General features: G+C 34.0%; 2 protein-coding genes across 2 annotated transcripts in view; both read left to right on the forward strand.

Moving 5' to 3' along the window:
* The window catches only part of LOC105197629 (orcokinin peptides type A), a 51,200-nt gene extending 32,758 nt beyond the window's left edge, over positions 1-18,442 (forward strand). Inside the window, exons 3-4 of the mRNA XM_011164095.3 lie at positions 8,836-8,956; positions 16,054-18,442. Of these exons, the coding sequence (XP_011162397.1) occupies positions 8,836-8,956; positions 16,054-16,261 (329 nt within the window). The 3' untranslated portion in view covers positions 16,262-18,442. The remainder of the gene's footprint in view (positions 1-8,835; positions 8,957-16,053) is intronic.
* Positions 5,984-8,829, forward strand: LOC105201045 (armadillo repeat-containing X-linked protein 4-like). Its single transcript, XM_011168896.3, has one exon. It carries the CDS (start codon positions 7,001-7,003, stop codon positions 7,877-7,879), a length of 879 nt encoding a protein of 292 aa, XP_011167198.3. The 5' UTR covers positions 5,984-7,000; the 3' UTR covers positions 7,880-8,829.
* Positions 18,443-26,974: the final 8,532 nt, after the last annotated feature.

The raw sequence follows: 26,974 nt of genomic DNA on the forward strand, positions 1-26,974 counted from the left end.
ACATTAACCTCGGTCTTTAATATTATTAAGTAGCGCTACATATCCGTTATGTAGAAATTCAGTATCTGTTTGAGAATTTAAACTGTTGTTCTATAATTTTATAAAAATTATTTCGGAGATTAGCCTTTTACTAAGAGACTCTCATTATCCAAGATCTCGACACTGTCCCAAAACAATATTTTTCTCTTAACGTATGTTCAATTACCTTTCAAAATCTGTTAAAAAAGTTTTTCTAATGTTTTGCTCTTTCAAAACTATAAATTTAAAAAATAACCGTTTTTTCACGAGTGAGTATGTTTCTTTCTCTCCTGATTATTTCAAATATATGTAATTTCTCGATTTTTGCACTTATTCATTCTTCTTTTTGACCTTTTGGCATATCGATTAAAAGAGAAATTGTTCAAATTCTATACATTACATACAAAGATATGCGCAATTGAAAATGGTCAGATGACGTACCCATGTGTGGTAAAATATCGAATCCAATATAATGTGTCAGCTGAGGGTTAATCATCCATATAGATACGATAAGCCTGCAGGCACATTTTTTTTTATTGTTCTTAATGTGAGAATGCATGAAAATTTTAAAAGGATACCTGAAATTCTTGTATGGATAACTTGTAAGTTTTTGGCATTCTGGATAACCCTTTATTTTTATATTAAATATACGTTTATTTAGTTCCAAATAGTATAAAAGTAAGTACATGAAATTGTAAAGTTAAAAAAATTATTATGATGTAATGTAATTTATACACAGGCATTATTTGTAAAGATTATTACTATGTATTGTAATGTAAACGCATTATTACGTGCATTGTAATATTCTTTCGCCTTTTGTATGCTAACGCACACAAATACTGTATATGAAATTTTTGAAGTCTCCTTGAGGTCCGCGCTAATTAATTATATACACAATAATAATATTTATTTATTATAATCCTTTATCTATCGTTTTATATTGTTCAAATAATGAAATTTTACTCATTAGTGTACAATTATGATTTGTCAATTTTTTAAAATCTATTTTCAATTCTTCAAATAATTAAACTTTTTGGAACGATTTGTATCAAACTATTTTTTTTTTGTTAGTTTAAATGGTCAACTAAAAAATTCCACTGTTTTTTTTGCTTTAAGTTAAAATTTAAAAATTTGAAATCTTTTTACTCAAAGTACTCACTTTTTGCGAATTTTGCGACATAATTTTTTTTTATTGTAATTACTTAAAAATAAAATATTTTTAATTTCACCTTTATCAGACTCGGAGGAGGCTTACCAGACTATTGATTTCATATATTATGAGCAAAAAAATGTGCTTTCTGTTCAGGGATATAGTATGTCAAAGTCACAGAGTCCCACAAAACCCATAGATAAGAAGGAAGATAACTAAAAATATGTGTGAGGAGCTAGAATTAAATAACTACACATTTCGTTTTTAATAACTCTATTTTGTTTATACTTTTTTCAGGCAAAAGAAATGAAAAGTTATGATTTATAAATTGATGCTTTTCCTATTTAAAATCAGAAACGAGGAGATTCTAAGTTGCAAAATGTGCAGCTCATTAACGCAAAACATTGTCATTTATGTTATAATAGAATTAATAAAAATATCGCCCGAAAAAGAATCCTGGGTACATCCATACCACTATTTCAAACTTAATCCGCGCAAAATCGCATCATTTATTCACGTTGTCATTTCGGCTCTTTCGACTCCTATCTTTCTTGTACTGTGTATACGTGTTTATTATTCATTGTGTATTTCCATATTAAATCGTACCATTAATCATTCATTTGGAGCACGAGTATCAGGTACGGTTTCAAAGTAATCGTCTCGTGTTAAACAAAAAGTTCGCGTAACAACCAAGCTTAAATACACCTGGGAAATTTCCTGGTCTGCTTGCTTTCGTAATTTTCGCGAATGAAACTTCGCGCGTGAGTGTAGAAAATTCTTCTGAAAAATTACTGCGCACGAAATGTTCATGTCGTGTACGCAGATTGTTCTTAAAATCGCGCAGTCGCCATTGGAGGTAAGCGTGATATCAATTTAAGTGTGAGAATCCGCATGTTATCTGTTTACGTATATCATTGTTGCATGGTTTTATTACATGTACGGATACAAATCCCCTGCGATTTTTATTCAACAAGTTCCCACTGCACGATAAAAATTGCCTCACGCAATTCTTTTACGATTTTGATAGCACGCATGCCCTTTATATCTGTGTTGTATATGCATCGTATTATCTTGTGATATGATAAAAAAACCACTTAAAAAACATTTTTTTTTTTTTATTGAGAATATCTTTATTTTCAAAATGTTAGAGGAAAGTCACCAATACTATAAGCATCCCATTTTGTTTTTATATATTCCTTAAACAAAGACTAAAAATAAAATTTTAAAAACATAAATACAAATTAAAAAGTATCTTCTATTGGACAGTATAGCAATTTTTATAATACTATTTATTTTGTAATAATTAATACTTGTGCAACATAATCCAAAAAGAGTATCCGAGAAATAGGATTCCAAAATTGATATCCTAGGTAGTAATAGCAGAATTTAAACACGGCTCTGTAAAGAAGGAGTTTATTGTAAAATAAATTGATAAATTGAGTAAGAAAATACATTTTTATTTATTAAACAATAAAGTTTATAAAATTAAAAACTAAATTTATTTTGTACGGTATTTTGACGCCTTTTTAATAGATTTGTCATCGCATTTTTTTCTACCTTAAAGTATTAAAAAAATATGAAAAAATTCTTGAATATCTCAACATTGTAGTAGGAGATTTTGTAATTAAGTATTGTTTATTTTCACCGAGAGAGATAGTCCACTTTGCACTGCATAGCGATTTTATCTTTCAAACCATATGACAAGGAAAACATGAAAGAGAAAAATGTGAGCAACACAGTTTTAAAAAGCTACAAACATAAAATGATTTAATATTTCTTTATAATATGTCCATTGTTTCAACTATGCAATTTGCAATAAAATCGTGCAAATTTTACTTTTTGTTTTTCAAGAATTAATTTTTGGCAGATTTTATGTAAAAAGTAGCTATGAATCTATGAACTATGTGTTTTTATTTCTTTAATTATCTAAGTAAATCATGTTTTTAGCAGTATTAATACAGTGCAATTTTTAGTTTCCAAGAAATACGGCGGTGCCGTTTTCGGAGGGGTGGGTAGTTAGAGGGTGCTTTCCTCTGTTGAAATTGAGATTTTATAGCATTAAATAAACGTAATTTGCTTACATGAAGAAATTTTGTATAGTTTTATTAAAAAGTATATTCTCATTATTTAATAGAGGAGAAAAGGGTAATATGGAACACATTTAATACATGATAGTTAAATTAATAGTCTCTTCTTGTACTAAATAAATACATATTTACATTCGGGAAAAATTTTATTGAGGCAATATTCAAACAAATAATTATTAAAATTTACTAATTTCCTCAATGTATAAAATATTTAGATCTTTGACCGCTTGACTTTAGATCCGAGTATTTGAAATTTATAAAATTTTGGGATTCCGACTCGACCCAACCAATTTCGTGTCCCGACTCGATTTCGGATCTTGACCCGATTTTGGGTACTCGTAAGTTTCGGGTACCCGAACATTACGAACTTTCGGGTTTCGACCCGATCCCGAAAAATAATTTTCGACCCGACCCGAAGGGTACCCGTAATTTTGAGTACCCCTAATATATACTCGAAGGTTTTTTCGTTATTTAACTTTTCATTCGGCTGTACATTTCGAATTTTCTAAAATTAAACAATAAGATTTTGTTAATATAGTTTTTTTAAACATTTTTGTATCGAAATATTTCTTCGATAAATCGATTGCCATTCTAGAAGGCTGTGTTCAGAAGCATTAGAAAAATATTTTATGCTGGTTTAATGCTAAACAAGGATAAAATGATATCTTTAGTAATATCTCTAACATTTCTGAACGCAGAAAAATTCTAAATCAAAGAAATTCTAAACAATGCAAAATTCAAAATGTTGTATCAAAATACTGTGTACTTTTTAAGTCAACTTTTTAAATTTAGTTTTGAGTTAGCCATATTATCTTCTTTTCTTTATCCATTAATTGTGCGTTGCATTTTTATAAATTACATCCTCAGTAATAAATATTTTATTTGAGTCTAGAATCTGTTAAACAACACTTTTACAAATATAATCGTTTAATATAAAATATTGATTATTAACAGTTCTTCAATAAAATAAAAATGAGTACCATATTATTCTCTTCTCCTCTATAAATTTCCTCGTTTCTTTAAAACTAGAGAGTATATTGTCACACACATAAATGTACATTTGAATCTTTTTTTTTGTTGTGTAATATTTTATTCTATACCAATTTCAAGTTATGCAAAGTTAAATAATAGCATGGGATTTTGTTAACATAATCTTTTAATAAACTTGTTTCTACAGACCTAACACAATCTCTTTTTTGAAATTTTCATATTGAAGTAATTATTTGATAAGTTTATTGTAACTCTGCAAATCTATAGTTTATATATTATACGAATTATAAATTTTCAGTACTGCAATTTATTACTGAGTTGTCGGAAAGTTCATGCGGTTTTTCAACATATGACATTAAAACACGTATACCTATCTTCTATATCGTGCGTACCTTTGACCTATGAAATACATACTCTGAAAAATGATATTTGAATGCGTCTTTCAAGCATAAGCATCATTTAATTGATTAAAATATCAAGCTAAGTATTAATTCAGTTCAGACAAATTGATTCAGTTTTGTTCGTCCTATTATAAATCCAGTTTAAAATGAAAGAAAATAAGGTGCATTTTTGTTATGCTTTTTATTTCGAAACAAGAACGCTGTTTAGATAACAAAAAAGGTTTGTACCGTTTACAGAAGTTTTATGGTAGCTGAAAAAACTATTTAGAAATGGTTCGCCCGCATTAAACATAGTGATTTTAACGTCGAAGAGTAAGAACGCTTAAATAAATTTTCAGAGATAGATGATTAATTTACAGCATTAATTGAAAATAATCCTACTCTATACGATACGAGACATGAAACAAAACGGCACATATGTGATGGATTAAACGTATGTATGAATATAGACGAGAAGAGGGTATTATGACTACTGTCGACAATATGGCTACCCCTTTTATTTCCGTTATTAAGTGATGTTTTCTAACAATTGCTTATGGAGTTATTCGTTTAGCAGCCCGCCGTTTTTTAATGATGCTAATATGCCAGTACATAATAACTGACAATTGTTATAGGGCATTTTTTCTTTTGAGCACTTCTAAATTTTTTCTAAATACACTTTTAACCTTTAATTACATACACTTCCTCATTATTCTTAAACTTGAGTGTATTATCACACGAAGGTACATACACTTAAGTGTCTTTTTGTTATTTAACTTTTTATTCGGCCGTTTACATTTTGAATTGTACAAAGTTAAAACAATAACATGGAATTTCATTAATTTGGCTTTTTAAGTGAAATTTTTATATCGAAATATTTCTTCGATAAATCAATTTTCATTGTAGAGAGCGTCATCTAGAAACATTAAAGACATCACTTTATACTTGCTATTTTTTGTTAAACAGAGGTAAAATTCTTATTAAATTTCTAATGATATTTCTAAAGCTTCTGAACGCAGGAAAATTCTAAATCAGGAAAATTTTAATTGGATAGAAAATGAAAAATACATAATTTGGTACATTCAACAAGATACTGTATTTCTTTTAAACTAAACTAATTTTTTTTAATTATTTTTATAGATAGCTATATTACAACCACTTTTTTTCTGCTACCGATTATGCAGAGCCTTAGATTTTTATAAATCACGTCCTAAATAATAAATATCTCATTACTTTGAGCCTAGAATCTGTCAAACAACTTTGACGAATGTAATCGTTCAAGTTTTAATAAAAAATATTAATTATAAACAAAATTATTTAATAAAATAAAAATAGGTGCCGTATTACCATCTTCTCCTCTATTAAAAAATTGTTTTTAAATTAAGTAATATGAAGAATCTTACGAACTTTTCGAACAACAAAATATGTATGGAGAAAAATATGTACGTACATAAATATATTTGTATATATTATACAATATTTTCCGTTATTTTAAATAAAAGTGTAATTTTATAACAAAACACTGTTTTTTTTAAACAAATCCAATATTTAAAATTAATTTTTATAAGCCACATTACTACCATTGATTATGTTCCACCCATTATGGAATCATATTTTTATAAATAACATTCTAAATGTAATAAATATTTCATAACTTTTAAACCGATTGAATAATACATTGGTGAATATAATTGTTAAATTTTTAATTTAAAATATTGAATATAAACAAAGTTATTGTACAAAATGTAAATAGGGTTTACATTACCACTTACTTTTCTATATATTTTTCAATAGTGATTAAAAAGTTATGAGATGTTTATTAGGTACCTAACACGATTTTGCATGCATTTAATGCACTTATAAATCATATTTTAATTTTTTTAGTTACATGGACAATTTTTCTTTAGCACTCTCTTAATTAAAATAATAATTATAATAAAATAAAGAATGTAATCAAAATTATTTGGAGTTCAAATGTTAGTTTTCCAAGTAATATAATTTACAACGCGTAGCATGGATAATCACATCATAAATCACATCATAAATGAACTCGTAAATAAACGTAATATAAAGATTGAAACCACTGGAGCATGCAATGTATTGCAATTTCAATGAATTTAGATTTTAGTACAAAATTAATTCCTCCATATTTATTATACCCTGCACGTTTACTATTAATTTATTCAGTCCAATGCAAATGCGATATAAATACATCCGATTGTAATTAACAGCGTAATAAATATTCACCCAAATAATATCAGTTTCGATCCTTGATAGGAAAGCTGTAGTAATTTCTCTTTTTCGTCGTTGTAGGGGTGACCCAGGATGCGAAGCGAAACTGGGATCAGATTGGCAGTGGACATCTCGTTAGGAATATGGACAAGCAATTCAAAAATTTATTAAACAAAGAAGAGAGTGGCTCTACTCAATATTTAAATTCCGCCAGTGACAAGTACCAAGAGGGACTTTTTGCCAATCAATTTCGTAATGGAAATCTCATTAATTCCTCGATCAACCCCGTTGCATGGGCAGATACAATAAGTCATCCATATAGACCCAATTTAAATGCTGATCAATCAAATGACCAGCAATTATTTATGGATCAATTTATTAATCGCAATGTTTTGAATAACGCACGAGAGAGTGATAAACAAATCGTTAAAGATCTAGATCAGATCGATGGCGAATATTTGGTCAGAAATTTAGATCAGATCGGTGGTGGACACCTGGTCAGAAATCTAGATCAGATTGGCGGCGGACATTTGGTAAGAAATCTGGATCAGATTGGCGGCGGACATTTGGTGAGAAATCTGGATCAGATCGGCGGCGGGCATTTGGTGAGAAATCTGGATCAGATCGGCGGCGGGCATTTGGTGAGAAATCTGGATCAGATCGGCGGCGGGCATTTGGTAAGAAATCTGGATCAGATCGGCGGCGGGCATTTGGTGAGAAATCTGGATCAGATCGGCGGCGGGCATTTGGTGAGAAATCTGGATCAGATTGGCGGCGGACATTTGGTGAGAAATCTGGATCAGATCGGCGGTGGAAATCTGGTCAGAAGCATCGATTATCCGGACGCAGAAATAAAACGTCATGTTGATCATTCAGCGAGTACTTCCGAGAAGTTACACTTCACGCGAAATTTGAATCAGGATGGGAATTTTGTGAGAAACTTAGATCAAATTGGAGGTGGAAATCTTGTACGCAATTTGGATCAGATCGGTGGCGGAAATCTCGTGAGAAGCTTGAAATGATTATGCTAGTGTCTGAAAATTTTATTTACTGCGAGTTGGCACAAGATAAGTAAACGGATATAGAACGACTTAGAAGTGATTGTATTAAGGAAGGCTTCTACATTGATTTTTAATTTTGTAGTAGATGTGGATCCTTTTAAATTATAATTATCTGATATGTTATGTTCTATGTAACAAATTAAAACTAAATAATTATATTTAATAAACATGCAACTAGGACATGTGGTTTTGGTTTAATTAAAATGATATCCATCACATATAATAAATGGAAGAATTTAACTGAGAAAAAAAATATCGAAAATATGTTAATAATCAATACATGAAATATTAAATATTAATTATACAATTCCATTTTTTACTTTTCACTATTGAACTTTATTCTAAAAAAATTATTTTATATATATATATTGCGTTTCTATGTACTCGTATATGTTTTGTAATAAGATATAACATATTAACAATATACAAATTAACGTGACTATACAAAACACATTAAATTAAAAAATGTCTTTTACATTGTATATTATTATTCAAATTAAAATGAAAATATTTAAATATTGTTAAATTTATATTTCTTCTAATTAAAACAAAATGTATTAATTATTATATAAAACATAAAAATGTATTGTGCTACAAAAGAAATTTTTTAATTCCAAAAATATGCTAGTAACACATTTAGTCAACCAAACTAATGCATTTACTCGTCACAACATTCGTCAAATATCTAATAGAAGAATATCTTATAGTAGAGCGACACTTCAAGCGACAATTGCAATTATATTGTCTTTGTCATTGTATTTTTAGTTCTATTAAGTTAAAAGGTAATGAAATTTTATCTTGTGTATCTGGTCTTTCAAAACCAATATCCATTTTCCAAACATCTTAAATTTTCCATAATATTGTCCAGTCATTAGAATTAACGTAGATATAGTACAGCACTTTCTGAAATTTTCAAGGTACGGCCAATCGCAATATAAACGGTGTCGGAGGAGGCCATCTGTTGCGACAGGGACGTCGAGAGCTGGATTCGTTATCTGGAGCAACTTTCGGTGAAAGCAAGAGGTTTATACCTTTCAGGTAAATTGTTATCGAAACGTATGTTTGACTTCTGATAATAAAATATCACAGCCTGCTTAAATAAAGAGCTTGTGTATTCTATTACACTTTTTATCGAGATATTTTATATTAAACATCGCAACCAAAGTTATAAACGTTACTTTATAAAAGTGATGCGTTACCATTATTTATTACTAATTTTAAAAAAAGTACGTTACTGTTACGGTTATTTAAAAAGTAACGATTCATTACTTTTTTTTTGTTACACTTTCACGAAATTTTGATAATCAACACCTCATCGATTTTATTAATCCTGAAAATATTATAGAGATGAGAATACTAATCTCTTTTTTTTATAAATTAATCAGGAGTTCCATATAGTTTTTGAGATATACCTGTATAAAATTTATTTCCAAAATTTCATTATTTTTGTTATATGACAGTTTGTATATGGTGGATATACAAAGTAGTATACTATTTTACATAAGTTTACACTTGAAGCCAAATCCACTTCATCGCCCTGCCCCCTTCCCCCTACTCCTAATTACAGAGCAAAACGAGATATATAATTGTTCTGTTCAAGAATATAAACAAAAACACATACCCGGTAAAAAATTATATATGAACATATTTTGTATATAATTATTTGTAACTATATATATGTAATTATATATGAAATATATCAATATATAAAAAATTGTATATATGCACATGTACAATAATATATAATTACATACAATTATGTGTAATTATGGACGATTTTTGTATATAATTATATACAATTATATATAATTGAACATAATTTTGTGCAATCAGTATATAACTATGTATAATTACGTATAATTTTGTATAAAAATTATGCTTAATTATATACATTTTAATACGGATATATTTGATATATAATTATGTACAATATATATTAACTATATATAATTGTATATAATATATTTTTCATCAGGTAGTCACAGGTATTTTGTAAACATTATTCGCCTTCACTGTAATAAAAAAATAAATATATTTATATAATCTTTATTTTAAAACTTTAATTTATTATATCTTTTAACGTATCTAAAAGACAATAAAATTGGTGAAATGTAATCTAAACTGCATATAATATTTATTTACTATAATCCATTACATACAAGATATCATATAATAAAAATAACGAAAATAACTTTGAAAAATGATTTTGAAAATTACTTTTATCTAATTGTAAATATACCTCGAAAACACACTATACAAGACTCCTGATTAATTTATATATTAAAAAAAAAAAAACGATTGCAATTTACAATTGAGATCGGAGGGAAAAGAATTAAGAAAAAAATTCTTTTTAGAATTTTCCCCTGAAAAAAAACTGTAAGAAATTTATTGCGAAAAATAACACCCCACCCAGGGTTCGAACCTGGTACCTCCGAAATCTCAGGTCTCGGTATCTTACCACCTCGACCACTAGGGCACAGTGATTTCAGGGGGAATGGGTATATAGCAATTTAATATAATAATTGATGCAAATCGGCATCAATTATATTAAATCAATCAATTTAATATAAATAGTGATATTACTAATTCTTATTCGACATGTGTTACAACCGAAATTAATTCGGCGCACATTCTGGTTGAATTCGGAAAAGTATATAAAATCACACGAATAAATATAAATACTAAAATCTAGCTGCGACCGAAGAAGGCTTTCTTACTATCATTAAAAAGAAACATTTCGGAAACGGTACATATAAAAAGGCAAACAATAGGACTAATAAAAAGAGTGACATGGAACTTCTCTCGGATTTATATCATCTCCTACTCAATCTTCTCCCTTTCAACGATTTCTCCTTCTACAATTGTTGTTGGCTTGGATATTCACAGATAGTAATAACATATCAATCGCTAGAAAATGTCACAAGTGATTATTTCAAATCCGTAGATATTAAGAGACAATCTTAGACAGAACTGGATTGCAGGTAACTATAATAGATTTTACAAAATTTTTACTCATTTAGCTATTTAATTTATTTAATTTATTTTACATATTGACTTCATATTAATTTATTTGATTCATGGACTACATATTAAATTCTAAATTCTCTTTTAATTAACTTATTTATTTATTTAGAGATTTTTAATTATCGACAAAGAATAATTTTCCTATGAATATTAACTTTTTAATAATTATATTTTGACTTTTATTTTTCTATAATAAGACTGAATGTTTATATGACGGACCGGATCATCTAAGTACGATCTCTCAACAAGATATATCAGGGATAAATAGTTTTAGCAAAAATTTTCTGATTGGAATACATGGGAAACGCGAGCAGTTTTATCAATAAAAATGTGCCTTATTATTGTTATTATACATTTGACGTCAACAACAATCGCGGTTATTCATCTTATGTAAATTGTCGTTATAAAAAAAAGTTGATCAGTCACCTCTATAACATACAGGTATATCGAGGTAAATTTTAAAATCGATGAACTGTAACCTAAACTGCATATTTACTCTATGAAAATGTAATAACGTTACTGTTATCATTACAGACAAAAAAGTAATGACTGTTACCAAAAAAACGTAACGGTAACAACGTTACAAGTAACACGTTACTTACCAATTCTGATTACAGCCTATCAAGTAATTCAGAGATTACATTAAACAACTAATATAAATGTTTATTAATAGTTAGATCTACATAATTTTATTACTTTTCCTAAAAGATTCATATTGATAGGCCAGATTTTTAAGATACGTATTGTTTAACACATTAATTTCTTGATTCAAAAGTTAATCTTTTCTTTTTTTTTAACACGGTAATTAAAATATCTCAACATTTAAAAGATTAATTCTAAAAACGATCAAAAAAACAGAAAATTTGGCATAGTATAATGTCCCAAATAACATGCTTATAAAAAACATAAAGACGTTTTTAAGATATTTCATAAATATTCGTATATGTATATGAGAGAAAAGATGTCTTAAAGACATTTTTTAAATATGCTTTATGGGGTCGAGATCGTACACTATCTAAAATTGATAATTTAGAACAAAATAATTTAACTATAAATAAAATACAAATTTAAATAAAACTTATACTTTAAATTAATCACAATTCTTATTGTAAATTAAATATTGCAACTTAATACAATATCAGTAGAGGAAAAGGGAATAATACAGCATCCATTCTCATTTTATTAAATAATTTTGTTAATAATCCATATTATACAGTAAAATTAAAACGATTATATATTCGTCAAACTGTTGTTTAACAAATTCTAGACTCAAAGTAATAAAATATTTATTACTTTGAACGTAATTTACAAAAATATGACGCACTGCATAATCAATAAAAGAGGAAAAATGGTGGTAATATGACTAGCTCAAAAATAAATTTTAAAAATTGGTTAGTTTAAAAAAGCACACAGTATTTTGTAATAAAATTACATATTTTTAATTTTCCATTATTTAAAATTTTCTTGATTTCAAATTTGGCTGTGTTTAAAAACATTAGAAATATCGTAAGAGATATTTTATCAATGTTAAATATTAAACAACCAGCATAAAATAATATTTTCAATATTTCTGAACACATGCAGCTATAAAGTAACAATCGATTTACCGAAGAAATATTTTGATATGAACAATTCACTTAAAAAGCCATATTATCAAAATCGTATGTTATTGTTTAAATTCACATAACTCGAAATGTGTACAGCCGAATAAAAAGTTAAATAACAAAAAGATATACATTCATATGATAATACGCTTAAGATTAAAATCAATGAGAAAGCATGTACAATATAATTGTGCTAAAGAAACTGCTAAGGTATACCTTGAAAAGTTTTCAAGTGCTCAAAAGTAAAAATACCTTATGACAGTTGTCAGCGATTATGCATTGACATATTAGCTCCATTAAAAAACGGCAAACTACTAATAATTCCATAAACAATTATTAAAATTTGTCATTTAATAACGGAAATAACAGGGATAGCCGTAATGTTCACAGTAGCCATAATATTTCCTCTATTAATTAAATTTTTACATTTTGATTTCAAAATATTAAATTGTAAATGCAAAATATTTTATTTACTTTCACAGTTATGTAATCTTTTTTGCGTGTAACGAGATCTCTCCACACTTGCTTCAAAATTACTTTTCATATTTGAATTGAAAACTTTTAGCTAGAATTTATTTCATATAAACGTTATTTTCATTCCATGGCTTTGTCTTTAAGGGAACAACGCGATTTCACCATATGCTCGATTGAAAGATTATTTTCTCTAATATAAAAAAATTATTGCATTACCAACTGTGTTTACTACATATATACAATATGTATATAGCTTGCGTATTTTATATTTTCCCCCACGATTTCGTTAGTTACATTTTTATACAAATTTCTCTACCTGTTCTCTACTATTTTGACGATGAAATGTGCCGGGTCGCACACAAGGGGATTGATTTTCTTACTAAAAACGATACATTCCCTTTTTTGATTGTGTTTCTGCTGGCAGCTGTACTATAAACCCGACCTCGATTGTAGTTCACTCCACTTCGTAAATGTTTGCTTCAATGAATATCCCTATAGATATCTAATACCCGATAACACTGAAAAATAAAAGAAAAGATAGAAAGAGATGAACAAGTACAACCTCTTCATCTCTGATTATTGCTGTATATACATTATTGTTTATTTATTAATTTAGAAACGCTTGCGATTTTTTTACATATATCTCACGGAAAATTAAGCATCTCGATGAATACAATCGTAGAAAAATTTTGAAAAATACATTTTAAAGAAGATAAAGGAAAGAGAAAGGGCCATTAAATCTGTTTAAGTCTTTTAGTTTTGTGTCTATTTTATTGCAAATTAAAATTTGTATTTTGTCATTTTCTTTTTTAATTTAAAGCGTTATAATTTGATGAAATATCATTGCACAAAAATTAAGAAAAATTTATTTTAAAGCAAGTTTTCTAGACTTTAAAATAATTTTTTAAAAAATTAATGTGATAATTTCTCGCAGTAATATCAAACTTTTTATATAAAACTTATTTTACTATGAAATATCCTGTGAACTTTGAAACTAAAGAAAAAAGGAGACGAAAATGTTTTCTTTTAAAAAAAAGAAAAAAATAAAAATGTTTGTTACAATGAGCTTGATTCGCTTAAACTGTTTCAAAATGTTTTAAAAAAATACTCTAAATTCAAGACCGTGAATTGTGTACGTCAAATTAAATAGAAAAAAGGTCACGGTGTAAGCGATCATAAAGATCTTGGTGCTAGAGTAATATTTCATATGTGATTTTTACATACATGTTATAGGTTCGTATTTAATTTGCCATATGATCACGGTCTATATTACGTCTTTATACGTCAGTCTTAGAAGGCGTTTTTTGAATATCATTTGTTGTTACGAAAAATATTCAAGTATCTAAATGGTCAAACTGACTAAAACATTTACACAAAATGGAGATACAGGTTCAAGTCTTGGCTGAGGTAATATTTTTTGCAACAGATTTTTGATTTCCTTCAAAATAGGGGAGGTGGGATTTTAGAGATACTAGTTAGCATAACATATATTAAATTGATTTCTGTTTAATTCTGTAATAATTATATTCTAGTTCATTTTAAGAACTGTATTTGAAACTGAAAGTAATGCGCTCAGTGCGAATGAATTGAAAACTGTATGTAAAAATCACATATGAAATATTACCAAGATGTTATGACCTTCGTTTGGGCCGTCTTTATTTAATTAAAAAAAGATTTTTTGTACTTAACTTTTAATGAAACGCAAGGAAGTCTCAAGCATTTCTAAACTTATATAAATAGTAATATAGAAGTATATATCGTGTCACCCAGGAATGAGAAGTCGTTTTTTTATCGTTTCTCTACCGTTACTTTTATTTTTTTTTTTAATAACGTTTTGGTAATAACGTTACAATTTTCATAACAATAATGGTAACGCCTGAGTTGGGAAACAGTCACTGTTGACAAGCAACTTATTATCATCATGTGTATTATTCATTGAAAAAATTAACTCGTTAGTTGATTCATTACGTAACAAGCAAAAATAACGCGTTATTGTGAATCGTTATGTATAAACGAGTAAAGTTATAAATTTGTATTTTTCAATGAGAAACGTATAAAAGTAACAAGTTGAATCAAATGTGGTTAGTTCAATCTGGGTTTTTCCATTACTATTATAGAAAATTGTAATATTATTACCAAATTATAAAAATATATTGTAAAAAAGTAACAGTAACGAGTATTAGCATTACTTTAGTGTATCATTTTACTTCCGAATTTGATCATATCCAACTACAACTACTTGTTATATTAATAAAACTATTTGAAAGTGATATTTTAGGAAAAGATATAGATTTTGCAGAACAAAATATTAAAAGAATTAAAGAAAACAATAGGGAAGAGGACAGGATATGTTTCCGATATTTTGTACGGTTGTTATTTCACACCGCGATTCGATAAAAATATATTCTCAGTTCGTCTGTCGTATCTTTTCTTTTCAACGTTCACTGTATTTTTAAACGCTGGATGTTAAGTATCGTCGTGGATATTTAATTACGTTCAAACTAGCTAAAAAAAAGAAATGTCGAATGTTATTTCTGATAAATCCTCAGAACATACATACATATTATATGTATGTATATTATTATATGTATTATATATTCTAAGGATAAGTCTAACTATATGTATTCATAAATTCTTTATCGTATCTGACTAATTTCATTGATAGTTCCTTCTGTTCGACAATTTTCGTCTAAGACTACTTATATTATATTTGTTATACTTTTTATTAGTATAACATATTTACCTGTACAAAAATAATCGATTTTATGTTTAAAAAATCTTATAATAAATATGAAGTGGCACTAATATTTTTCTATATAATTTAAAAAGAAAGTTAATTTAGAAATAAAAATTATAAAATGCCATTCAAATTCATTTTCTTTTCTTCGGTCGATTTATATTTCTGTGAAATTTTATTTTACTTCTAAAATAAATCTTTTTTATTATTTCACATAATATTTCACTTTTAAATAAAATATTCGAGAGTGAACGAGATATTCTTATAAATTTGTAACAATGTGTCTATTATTGCAGGCGACCCACCATGATAAACGTACGGACTAGAAATTTTGACGAGATCGACCGATCGCCGTTTGACCATTTCTCAAAGAGGAACATCGACGAGATCGATACCGCATTCGATAGCTTCTTCAAGCGGAACTTCGATGAGATTGATCGAGCTAGTTGGGACGGATTCGTCAAGAGGTTCAATAATTATCTGGCAGATAGACAGCGACGTTAATTGACGCAAGATAGAAGGAGTGAGAATAGCGAGATAAAGGGCATAGAAAGGGCAAAGAGCAAAAAAGGCCGTAACGAGAAACATCACAGAACATGCGAATTGTATACATTTGCTCTGTTTACTTTAATCTACGTAAAAATATTTGGGAAAATATTCGACATAAATTAAGATCATCTCTTTGCCGTTGCTATTCCTTATTGACTTATTACATCTGTCAAACTTACATCAAAACTCATTACATCGAATTTATTACATTGTGAAACCGATCGTGATATTATTTTTCAAGCAAAGTGGTAAGACACTTTTGGGCTGACCAAATTGTTTGACCAAATCTTTTCTTTTCTCGATACATCAGAAAATTATTAAATATACTTTCAAATTCTAGAGAATGAACTAAGAAAAGTGATAATTATTTTACTTGAAATATTATGCATGTATAATATTGAAGTATTGCAGAATTTTGTTTTAAAAATGGAAATATGCTTCTCAATAAAATTAAAGGATCATTTAAAATCAGTGGTAAAAATGACCGAATTTAAAGCAAGATATCTTTGTGAAAATGATCATACAGCGATGTAAAAAGCGTTTAAAAAAAGCGTTTTAAAGCTTAAAGTCTCATATTTCGAATGTTTCTCTTTCAAGGCATGTTTCTCTGCAGTGATTTCACCACAAACGATGCTAATATAAAATAAACCGTGCAAAATTGAAAAGTAAATTTCAACTTTGATGGCATGCACGGAAAGAATAAAAATTTTTATCCAAATTTTTGTAATTGCATCGTAACATTTTATATTTCTTTTTTTAAAATACTTTTTTAATTACTACTTTACGTTTTTTTTCAATGAGTTATACCGATTTGAAATGATTAGTATAATAATGTATACAGGTGTAATAGTATACAAGTATGACAATATACAGGTGTAGTATACACTAATATACATGAACATTATTCATGTTTTTATAGAGAAATTACCCAAAAATGCACTACTCACTTCAAACCGTTATAATTCTTTAAAAAAAATCGTAAAGTAGTGATTAAAAAAGCATTTAAAAAAAAAGTATTAAATTTTATGATGTAGCTATTAAGATTTAAAAAAAATGTTCTTTTCATGTACGCCAAAGTTAAAATTTAGTCTTTAATTTTGCACGGGTTATTTCAAATTAGCATTTATTCTATTAAAATCCTTGTAGAGGAACATGCCTTATAGCACTCAAAAAATAAAACATTGTGCTTTAAAACACTTTTAAACCGCACTCTGCGAGTATTTTTTACAATAATACTTGATTTTGAATTCCGCCTTTTAACCATTGATTTTAAATGATTCTTTAATTTTGTTGAAGAGTGTAGATAAAGTATCGGACATTTTGATTGAATTTAAAATATATTTTTTTTTACAAAAATTACTTTTAGCTCTGATACATTTTTGAAATATTTAATAGTAAAACTTATTCGCAATTAATAAAGGCCTATTTCAAACATTTTGTACAATAAGATAATTTGTTGCAAAGTATTTATTAGTTCATCCTCGTATAAATTAAACAAAATTTAAAAATACAAAGAAATTATTTCTATTTGATTAAAAGACTCACATAAAGCTTTCTAAAATGCATGAAAACAAATAATTAAATATCTTTTACTTTGAAATGTAATTCTTACATAAAATAAGTCATAAATTTAATTCAAAGAAGCTCTTACTCTCGCTATATCTTCAAAAATTTTTAAATCACGCTGCATCATGAAAATAATTAACTTACATCTAAATATGAATAGCGTGTATACATTGTTAATGTAATTAATTGTATATATTAACTCGATTCAGTGTGTGGATCTCAGAATTATATGATGCAAAATGGAATACTCAATGGATTAAATTTTAGGAAATAAAGTGACAGGTACAAACATTATGGTATGCCGTTCCTCTCTAATGAAACTCATTTTGACAGAGTTTCTATTGAATAAAAATACTCAAATATCTTTATGTCCAAAGCATGAATCAGCAAAAAGAGACACTTCTTCTCTCATTGTAATTTAAAATTAATTTTAATTCTCGTCGCTTTAATGAAATTTAATCGATCAGAAATTGAACAAAATGTATCACGTGGTTTGTCCTCTCTACTCGTGTGTGCTATCATTCTGCAAAAATATGCTGTCTAAATAAAAAATACGATAATGAATTCTTGGTTAATTGCAGAAGTGATGTAAAAAAGATGCAGTTATCACACAAGTATGAAAATGTTAAAAAATACTATTTCTTTAAGTAGCATTATTTGAAATAAAGAATAAACTTTTTCTTAAATGCAGTCATTTATCTTAATAATTTTAAACAGTATCAGTATTTGTAGTATTATGTATTTAATGAATTATTTTCTAAAGATATGTATGATATATGCAACCTTTTTATATCACTTTCATTATCATTTCTTATTATATTCCTGTATATATAATATAGCCTTAGCCTAAAATATTAGGCACCTTATAATTTTTTAAATATTTTTAACCTGATTTAAACAGAAACTAAAATGTAATTTATCCTTTGTTTTAAGAACTTTTTAAATTTATATACTATGCTAGTAATCAATATAAAAAAATACAAAAAGAAAAATATAAAAGAATTTCAGATAAACGAAGTAAATGTAAATGCCTAATAATTTTTGCTAGATATACAAGACTATGTATTTAACAAATACAACAAACTTTTGAAATTAAAAAAATCAACTTTTTTATATTGTTACGTCCAGCTTTATGGAAGGAGGTTCTTATCGTAATAATAGGTAGGATTTGGAGAAGGTAGGGAAGGACGTAATAACTTGAGCTCGTGCGCATCTGTGTACGATTGGCACGAGTAGGACGCGTAGATGAACCGGGAATTAAGTCTGTGGGGCACTGGGGTCCCACGTGTTTTACCAGCCTTTTCCGCGTTCCTCGGCCCTGTTTGGGGGCAATGAATTTGTAACAACCCGTTTTTCTTGAATAGATATCGCGCACGGACGTAGCTCGTCGGGAATTCCAGGGCACGATCCGGGTTAAGAGAGAATTAGACTCGTGGGTTTGAACGTGTAAAATATGTACAAGTTTTATTGAGTGAAGGGACGAATACAAATGTCTTAAAGCTAGTATTTACAGAGGGTGCGTCACCGCCGATACGTCGTCGGTCGTATCGCGCGCGGGGTGACGGCTATCTTGATCGCGGCGATCGTGAATACCGGTGGGCACCGATTTCGGCGCGGGGAACGTCGTCGGCGCGGTTGCCGCGCGGCAGGTGCGTTGTTTACGTTGTCGGCGTTCTTTTCGGCGCGCCGGGCGGCCTCGTGTTTTTCGGCCTTGCGAGGTCGCGTGCTCGGCTTTTCGACGGTCGTCGCCGTGTGCTCCTCTTCTTGCATCCCGCTACCCTCGCTCTAATAGCTCGAGGGAAGAAAGCGCATTCTTGCTGACAGACGGCAATTTACGACGTATCGTAATTTCGACGGAAATGCACGGTTATCGCGGAATATCCGGGGTGCCAGCAAAATTGTTGCCAAGGGAGCTCTGGAGATGCCGGGTAATAGTAATGAAGAAGCGAAATGGTTTGTGTTGATAAAGCGAAATATTTTAAATCCGCAGCTGGTATGTTGCGATCTCGCTCGCAGGCAGGATGCGACGGCTACGTCGAGTACGCTCGACGGAGGCAAAGATGCTTTACCCCGTTTTTCTGTAGCCGCCGCGGTAGGATCGGATCAGTTTCGAGGAAAGCCGGTCGGGCAAGTACGCTTGCCTGAGCCCAAGACGCTTGAGCCCAGCTTCGGCGAGGAGAGACGGGTGCGAGAGTGATAGCCGCCGAGAACGCTCGGCAGAGGCCAAGACACTTGACCCCAGGACTACCTTAGGAGACTTCTTCGGAGACCTGATCGGCGGAATAACGGTCCGAACAGTCGGGGGAGAAGAAGCCCAGCATCTCGCTGCTCCGGCGCTTTTATACCCGCATCTCGAGACGTCGGGAACGTTCGGTGGCGGTTCGGTTCGTGTCGGAGCCAGTGTCCCCGCCGCTCGAGATCGGTTGCGTGGTGGGCGGACGGAGGCGAGTGAGAACGTCGCTAGTGCGTGCCGGTTTGGGGCCGGTGCGCGTGCGCGGCGCGGTCACCGCGACGCGCGGATGCCTCGCTGCTCGCATTGGCGCGTTTGAAGTCGTTTATCGGCGCGTAGCGCCTCGTTTGACGCTCGGCGGATGTTCGGCCGGCGTTTTGCGGACGATGACCGGTCCGTCGGGGGGGGTCGCGCGGAGGCGGTTTGTTACAAATTTAATTGCTTCATCCCAGGATTAGACCAAGTGCTTGATCTATCAAGAACGAGGGATGGTACAATTAGGTCAAGAAATTAACAGATATTATTGACACTAAAATAAAGCAAGAAATTTATTATAATACTAAGGGTTACAAATGTCCAAAATCATTATGCAAGGTTTGTATAATTGGTTTATTGTTTAAGAGAGAGCGAACATTCAAAAGACATTATAAAACTTAATTTATTTTATATCAGTACGGTAGATTTTACAAATAGATTATGGAAACTTACAAAGATTCATTATAACTTAGAATATATATCCGTATCTTTGGTTTACAATACGCGAATAATCTATTTATAGTAATTTAGGCGTAGTGGAATGTGTGTGTGCGTGTGCGTGCGTATGTGTGCGTGTGCGTGCGTGCGTGTGCGTGCGTGCGTGCGTGCGTGCGTGCGTGTGTGCGTGCGCGTGCGTGTGTGTGTGTGTGTGTGTGTGTGTGGTGCGTGCGTGCGTGCGTGCGTGCGTGCGTGCGTGCGTGCGTGCGTGCGTGTGCATGTGTGTGTGTGTGTGTGTGTGTTTACGTTAAGAGGTGCTATTATGGAATTTTATTCACGACGACGGAGTTAGGGGGGAAAAAGGCGGATACTAATTTCGGATCTAGGTAATAACTGGGGAACGTATGAGGAAAGTAGACAGGGATTAGTGCATCGGGAGGAGTGTAAGGGAAGGAGACACAAACCTCTTCTAAATTGAACCCATCGGGTCCGATTAAAAACGCGCCAGGAGGGAGAGGGGTCGGAAATAATGGAAAGACTCGGCGGGTCCCGATAGCGCACATCCCGATAGCACACAAACTACTCACAATGGCAGATGCCTAGAGATTTTCCGTAGGTTGGGTTAGATAAGTCAAGATGATTGGTTGGTGGGCTATCGGGATGTGCACTATCGGAACCCTCCCGGAAAGACTGATAATACGGATTCTAGGGATTGGTGGGGGCTGGGGACGAAATAGCAGCGAGGGAGTGGTAGGAGTTCATCTAGGAATTCTACGTTGGGAACGGATGAGAGGGAAGGATGCTCGTCTTCAAGATCATGAGACCCAAGGATCGGAGGGAGAAAGTCTAGAGAAAGTTCTTCTTCCTTGAAACCGTGGGCCTCGATGATCGGAAATCTGGGAGGAGGAAGAGAGAGGAAGATGGGGAGTCAGGAAGGATCCTGTAGATAGCTCGGCTGGAACCTGAGTCTGGGGAATCACCGGGGGAGGGGGATGGTTCGAGGGAAAATGGCGGTTCTTCTTCATTGAGAAGGATCGGCAAGTAGGATTGTTCAAGGAGAGAAAAAACCAGAGGGAGAAAGGGGAGAATGATTCGGGAGGAGAATTTGGTCGCGAAATAATAAAATCTGTTGGGTGTGAATCAATCGATTTGTCAGGGGTTTCTATATGTACATTAGCTCAAGCGCCGGATATTTTGCTCTCGTGATTTGATTAACCTAGTGAGGAAAAGTAACGTTTCCCCGGAGAAATTTGACGACGCAGCGAGGGTCTTCGTGTTTCGACAATTTCGACGGTGTCTCGCAACTACTTGGAACTTATTTTTATGTTCTCTATGAGGGTTTTGACTACCCACTAAAACAAATTAAAATTTAAAAAAAATATATGACTCTATTTCTCTCTGGTCACAAAAAAGAATCAAATTAAAATTAAAATTTTAATTTGATTCTTTTTTGTGACCAGAGAAATTTTTGAGAAGGGAGAAAAAGAAAGAGGAAAAAAGGGGGGACAGTTGGATTACGGAGAAGAATTCTTTTAAATCTGATCAAGAATAGAGTTCGATCCAATCCTTAAAGGTAAGAAAATTAATAAGAAAGATCCTTTTGAATCGGATCGAAATAGAATTTAATTCAATCCCGGAAAAGTAAGTAAATTAGACAAGACTTTTTTTTTTAATCAAATCGAAACAGAATTCAATTCAATCTAGAAAAGTGAAAATAATTAATAAAAAAATTATTTTGAATCGAATTGAAACAAAGTTCGATTCAATCTAGAGAAAGTGAGAATAATTAATAAAAAGATTCTTTTGAATCGAATTGAAGTAGAGCTCGATTCAATCTAGAAAAAGCAAGAATAATTAATAAGGCAGGTTTCTTTTGAATCAGATCGAAACAGAGTTCGATCCAATCTTTAAAAGGTGAGAGATAGTGGGGAGGAAGTGGGTCGAGAAGGGAAGAGTAATGGATTTATAATATGTACATAACACTGTTGCGAGAGAGAGAGAGAGAGAGAATGAATGAATGAATTAATTAATTAATAAGCATTTATTTTGTCCTAGGGCAAACCCTCTAAGGACATTCAGGAGTACAGTTGAACTTAGAGAGTAATAATATCATTTACAAACTAAAACCAAACAAGTTGCAGGAAAATAGTAAGCAACAAAAGAAGAAAATAAACTATAATAACAAAACAACAACAAAAATAAATAAAATAACATAATAGTAATATTAGTAATAGTGATATTAGCAGTGAGTAATGTAGAGGAACGCTATTCACGAGCCGGGGGCGGGGGGGGAGGCATCGCAACACGGCCGCGGCTCATCAAATTGCCGAAGAGCGAGCGCTTAAAGGCGCTAGTTAAAGCGGCCTCCCTGACGGCAGGAGGGAGATTATTCCATAGGGAGCACGTAGAGAGAGAGAATGAATGAATGAATGAATGAATGAATAAGCATTTATTTTGTCCTAGGGCAAGCCCTCTAAGGACTCTCTGAAGTACATACTCGTACAGTACAGAATAACAATATCACTTACGAACTAAGATCTAACTAAGTTGCAGGAGAGTAGTAAGCAACAATAGAGGAAGAAAGAAGAGGAAGAAAATAAACTATAATAAACAAAACAAAAGAAATAAAGTAACATTATAGCAGTAAAAGATATTAGCGGTGAGTAACGTTGATGGACGCTATGTGTGAGCCGAGGGGAGAAGCATCGCAGCAGGGCCGCGGCTATTCAGGTAGCCGAAGAGCAAGCGCTTGAAGGCGCTAGTTGAGGCGGCCTCCCTGACGGCAGGGGGGAAATTATTCCATAGGGAGCACGCAGTCGAATGAAAGGAACGTTGGTAGGTGGAGGTGCGGCAGAAAGGGATTGCGAGATCGAGGGAAGAGGAGGCAGAAGAGCGCAGGTGGGAGAGAGGACGGTGCTGAGGACGGAAGTTTTCGGAGAGATAGGGAGGAGACGAATTGAGGATGATAGAAAATAGAAGGCAACATGTGAGGTACTTCCTCCTGTCGTCAGAGCTAAGCCACCCCAACCTCTCATCAAACCCCGAAATGTGCTCATCCCTGCGAAGGTTGAAAATAAACCGCACGCATGAGTTCATTAGGCGTCTTAGCTTTAATTTTTGTTGCCCCGTCAAGTCAGTGAAGAGGGCCGCACAGTAGTCAAAGACGGGGAAGATGAGAGCCGTGACGAGCTGAGTGCGAAGGCGCAAGGAGAGGCAGTTGGAGAAAGCCTTTAGCCGCCAAAGGATTCCGTTGACGCGGCTCTAAGTGCCACGTACATGCTCCGACCAACTGAGAGAGCTGGATAGGCAGATGCCAAGGTTTGTGACCTTGTCGGTTAATTCGATTAATGTACTGTTGAGGTGTAGTTGGATACTAGAAGAGGGAATGCTGTTGATGAATTTAGAGGACCCCAGGAGCATGGATTTAGTTTTGCGAGCGTTAAGGATGAGGGAGTTGTTCTGAGCCCAGGACTCGATTGCGGCAATGTCCGCTCTGACCTTGGCAAGAGCGGCGTCTATGTCAGCAGGTGGAAAGTGAATATAGATTTGCAAGTCATCTGCGTACAGGATGTGGCTGCAATGCCTTAGGACGGGGCTAAGGTCGTTGATGAAAAGTGAAAAAAGCAGGGGGCCGAGAACCGAGCCCTGGGGGACCCCAGCAACAACAGGCATCCAAGACGAGAAGGAGCTGTTCGGGCCACGCACGCGCTGGTGACGCCCCGTGAGGTAGGACCGCACCCATTGGCAGGCGGAGGGAGACAGGCGGAAAGAGCCCAGCTTACGAAGAAGAAGATCGTGGGAGACCGTATCAAAGACCTTGGTAAAGTCAAACAGGACGAGCAAGGTGACCATCCTTTTATCGATGGCCAGTCTCACATCGTCTAGTAGCTTCAGGAGAGCCGTCTGCGTGCTGTGCCCCCTTCGGAAGCCAGTTTGAAGAGGAGGTTGTAGGTCAGTAGGTGAGAGGAGAGTTGCTCGAAGGCAACATGCTCGAGGATTTTAGACAGAAAGCAAAGCAAGGATATAGGGCGGAAGTGGGAAGGTTCGGTGGGATCCTTGGATTTAGGAAGTGGGATAACATGAGAGAGTTTCCAGGAGGAGGGAAAGGAAGAAGTGATGAAAGATCGGTTGAGAATATCGAGGATGAGAGGAAAAATAAACGGAAGACACATTAAGATAAGGCGACGGTTGATGTCGTCGGGTCCAGAGGAGTTGGAGGTGCTGCGGCGTAGAGCACGCAGCAAAGCATCGAGTGTAATGTGAAGGAAATAAAAGGTGGAAGGATCGGCTAGAAGCGAGGAGGAGACAGAAGGGCAGGGGAGAGGAGAGAGAGAGTGGGGTGGATCAGGAGGAGAGATACAAAGAGAGCCGGGATAGAGGGATCGGGCAAGGCGAGGCTAGTTGAGGAGAAGAAGGTGTTCAGAATTTCTGGGGAGAAATTTAGATGTGGACACGGGGTCCCAGCGTTAGCGAGGCCCAGAGAGCGCAGGTCGGACAACAGTCGAGCGGCGCTAGAGGTTGAGCCAAGCCTTTTGGTAAAATAGGTGTTTTTGGCGGACTTTATAGCGGACTTGGTTTGGTTGCGCAGCATGCGGAAAGTCTCCTCCCTCGAGGGAGAGGGGAGGCGGAGGAAAGCTCTCTTAGTTACGTCCCGCCTGCGCAAGAGATCTCGGATGCTGTCGTTTATCCAAGGAGTGGGGAGTCTCCTCGCTATGAATGATTTTAACGGAAAGAGTTCATCGCAAGCGAAGGTCAGAAGTTGACTGAAAGCGAGGACCATGTCATCGACATGGGCAAAATTACGAATGCGTAGCCAGTCGAGAGAAGACAGGAGACTGTGGAGAGTCTGTGAGTCGGTCCTGGAATGGTCGCGGATAGTAACAAGGCGGGGAGGAAGGCGATGGATGAGAAGGTTGAGTGAAACCTCGATGAGGTCGTGGTTGGACAGGAAGGGAACAGGAAGCTGATGATGAGACGTTACGAGGGAGAGACTACTAACAAGGCAATGGTCAATTCTAGTATGTGATGTAGTGGTATGGTGAGTGTTGCCGAAGGGAACGAAGAAAAGATGATTGGTGGTACAAAAATCCGAGAGAGACTCAGTGTCGTGAGTGGGACGGTTGATGTCGATGTTAAAGTCTCCAATGACGATGGCATTGCGGAAAGAAGGAAGGAATTTTTCAAAGTCGGCTTGAAAAATAGAGAGATGACCGATTTTGGGAGGTCGATAGACGACGGCAAGAAGAAAAGGACGGGAAGCCCTTAAGGAAATGCGAAGCAGCATGTATTCGGGCTGGCTGTTGTAGGGACCAGGGGACGCTGCAAGGACAGAAGCGCCGATGTAGTCGCGCACGTAAACGCCAATCCCTCCTCTCCCCTCCCCTCGCGATCGCGTCGAATGACGCGATAGCCGGGAAGGAAGACGAAGTTGTCGGGAACGTGAGCCTTAAGCCAAGTCTCCGACATAGCGACAATGTCGAAGGTCTCCCGGTGGAAAAAGTCCGCGAATTCAGAGAAATGAGGGAGGAGCAACTGGCAGTTCACGTGGCAGAGGCGCAGGCACTCCGAGGGCGGACGGGCGACCCGGCCAGACCGTCAGTCCTTTCTGGACCGCAGGATCCCAGCCGCGTCAGAGTTGATGTTGGGAGGGGCACCCCGTGGGAGGGGACCGAGTGGAGCCGGCGGCGCAGGGGCAGATCGCGGAGCCAAGGGAGGCCGCGAAGAACCAGTAACGCTCGCAGGCGCAGAGGAGAAACGCGCGCAGCCCGAAGACGGCCCGACATCATCCCCGCCCGAAGAGGGCACTGGCGCCCCCGAGACCAGCGACCGCAAGTGCGCGCGGTCGCGGATGCGGATGGGGGGAGTGTTAGAGTGACGCCGAACATGGATGAGCCCATTTCTTACCCACGAGCTATGCAGATGTCCCTCCCCGACAGCGCGCCGCGCCTCGCCAAGGACCTCACGGGCGCGAAGAGAAAGCCGCTCGTTGATTTCAATGACTCCGGGCAAAAGACCCGGAACGTCAGATCCATCCAGCATCCCCCTAGCCCTCTTCCCGGCGATCCATTGGTTACGAGCGTCGCAGGTGGTCAGCTTGACAATGATGGGGCGAGGTCGCTCATTTTTGGCAGGGATGCGAAAGCAGGAAGTTACATTGTCTGTGGTAACTCCAACACCAA

This window comes from Solenopsis invicta, chromosome 1, assembly GCF_016802725.1.
Source record: "Solenopsis invicta isolate M01_SB chromosome 1, UNIL_Sinv_3.0, whole genome shotgun sequence".
Taxonomy (NCBI): domain Eukaryota; kingdom Metazoa; phylum Arthropoda; class Insecta; order Hymenoptera; family Formicidae; genus Solenopsis; species Solenopsis invicta.

Bases quoted from the DNA above. Each gene is read 5' to 3' on its own strand.
- LOC105201045 (XM_011168896.3), top strand. From the start codon at position 7,001: ATGGACAAGCAATTCAAAAATTTATTAAACAAAGAAGAGAGTGGCTCT.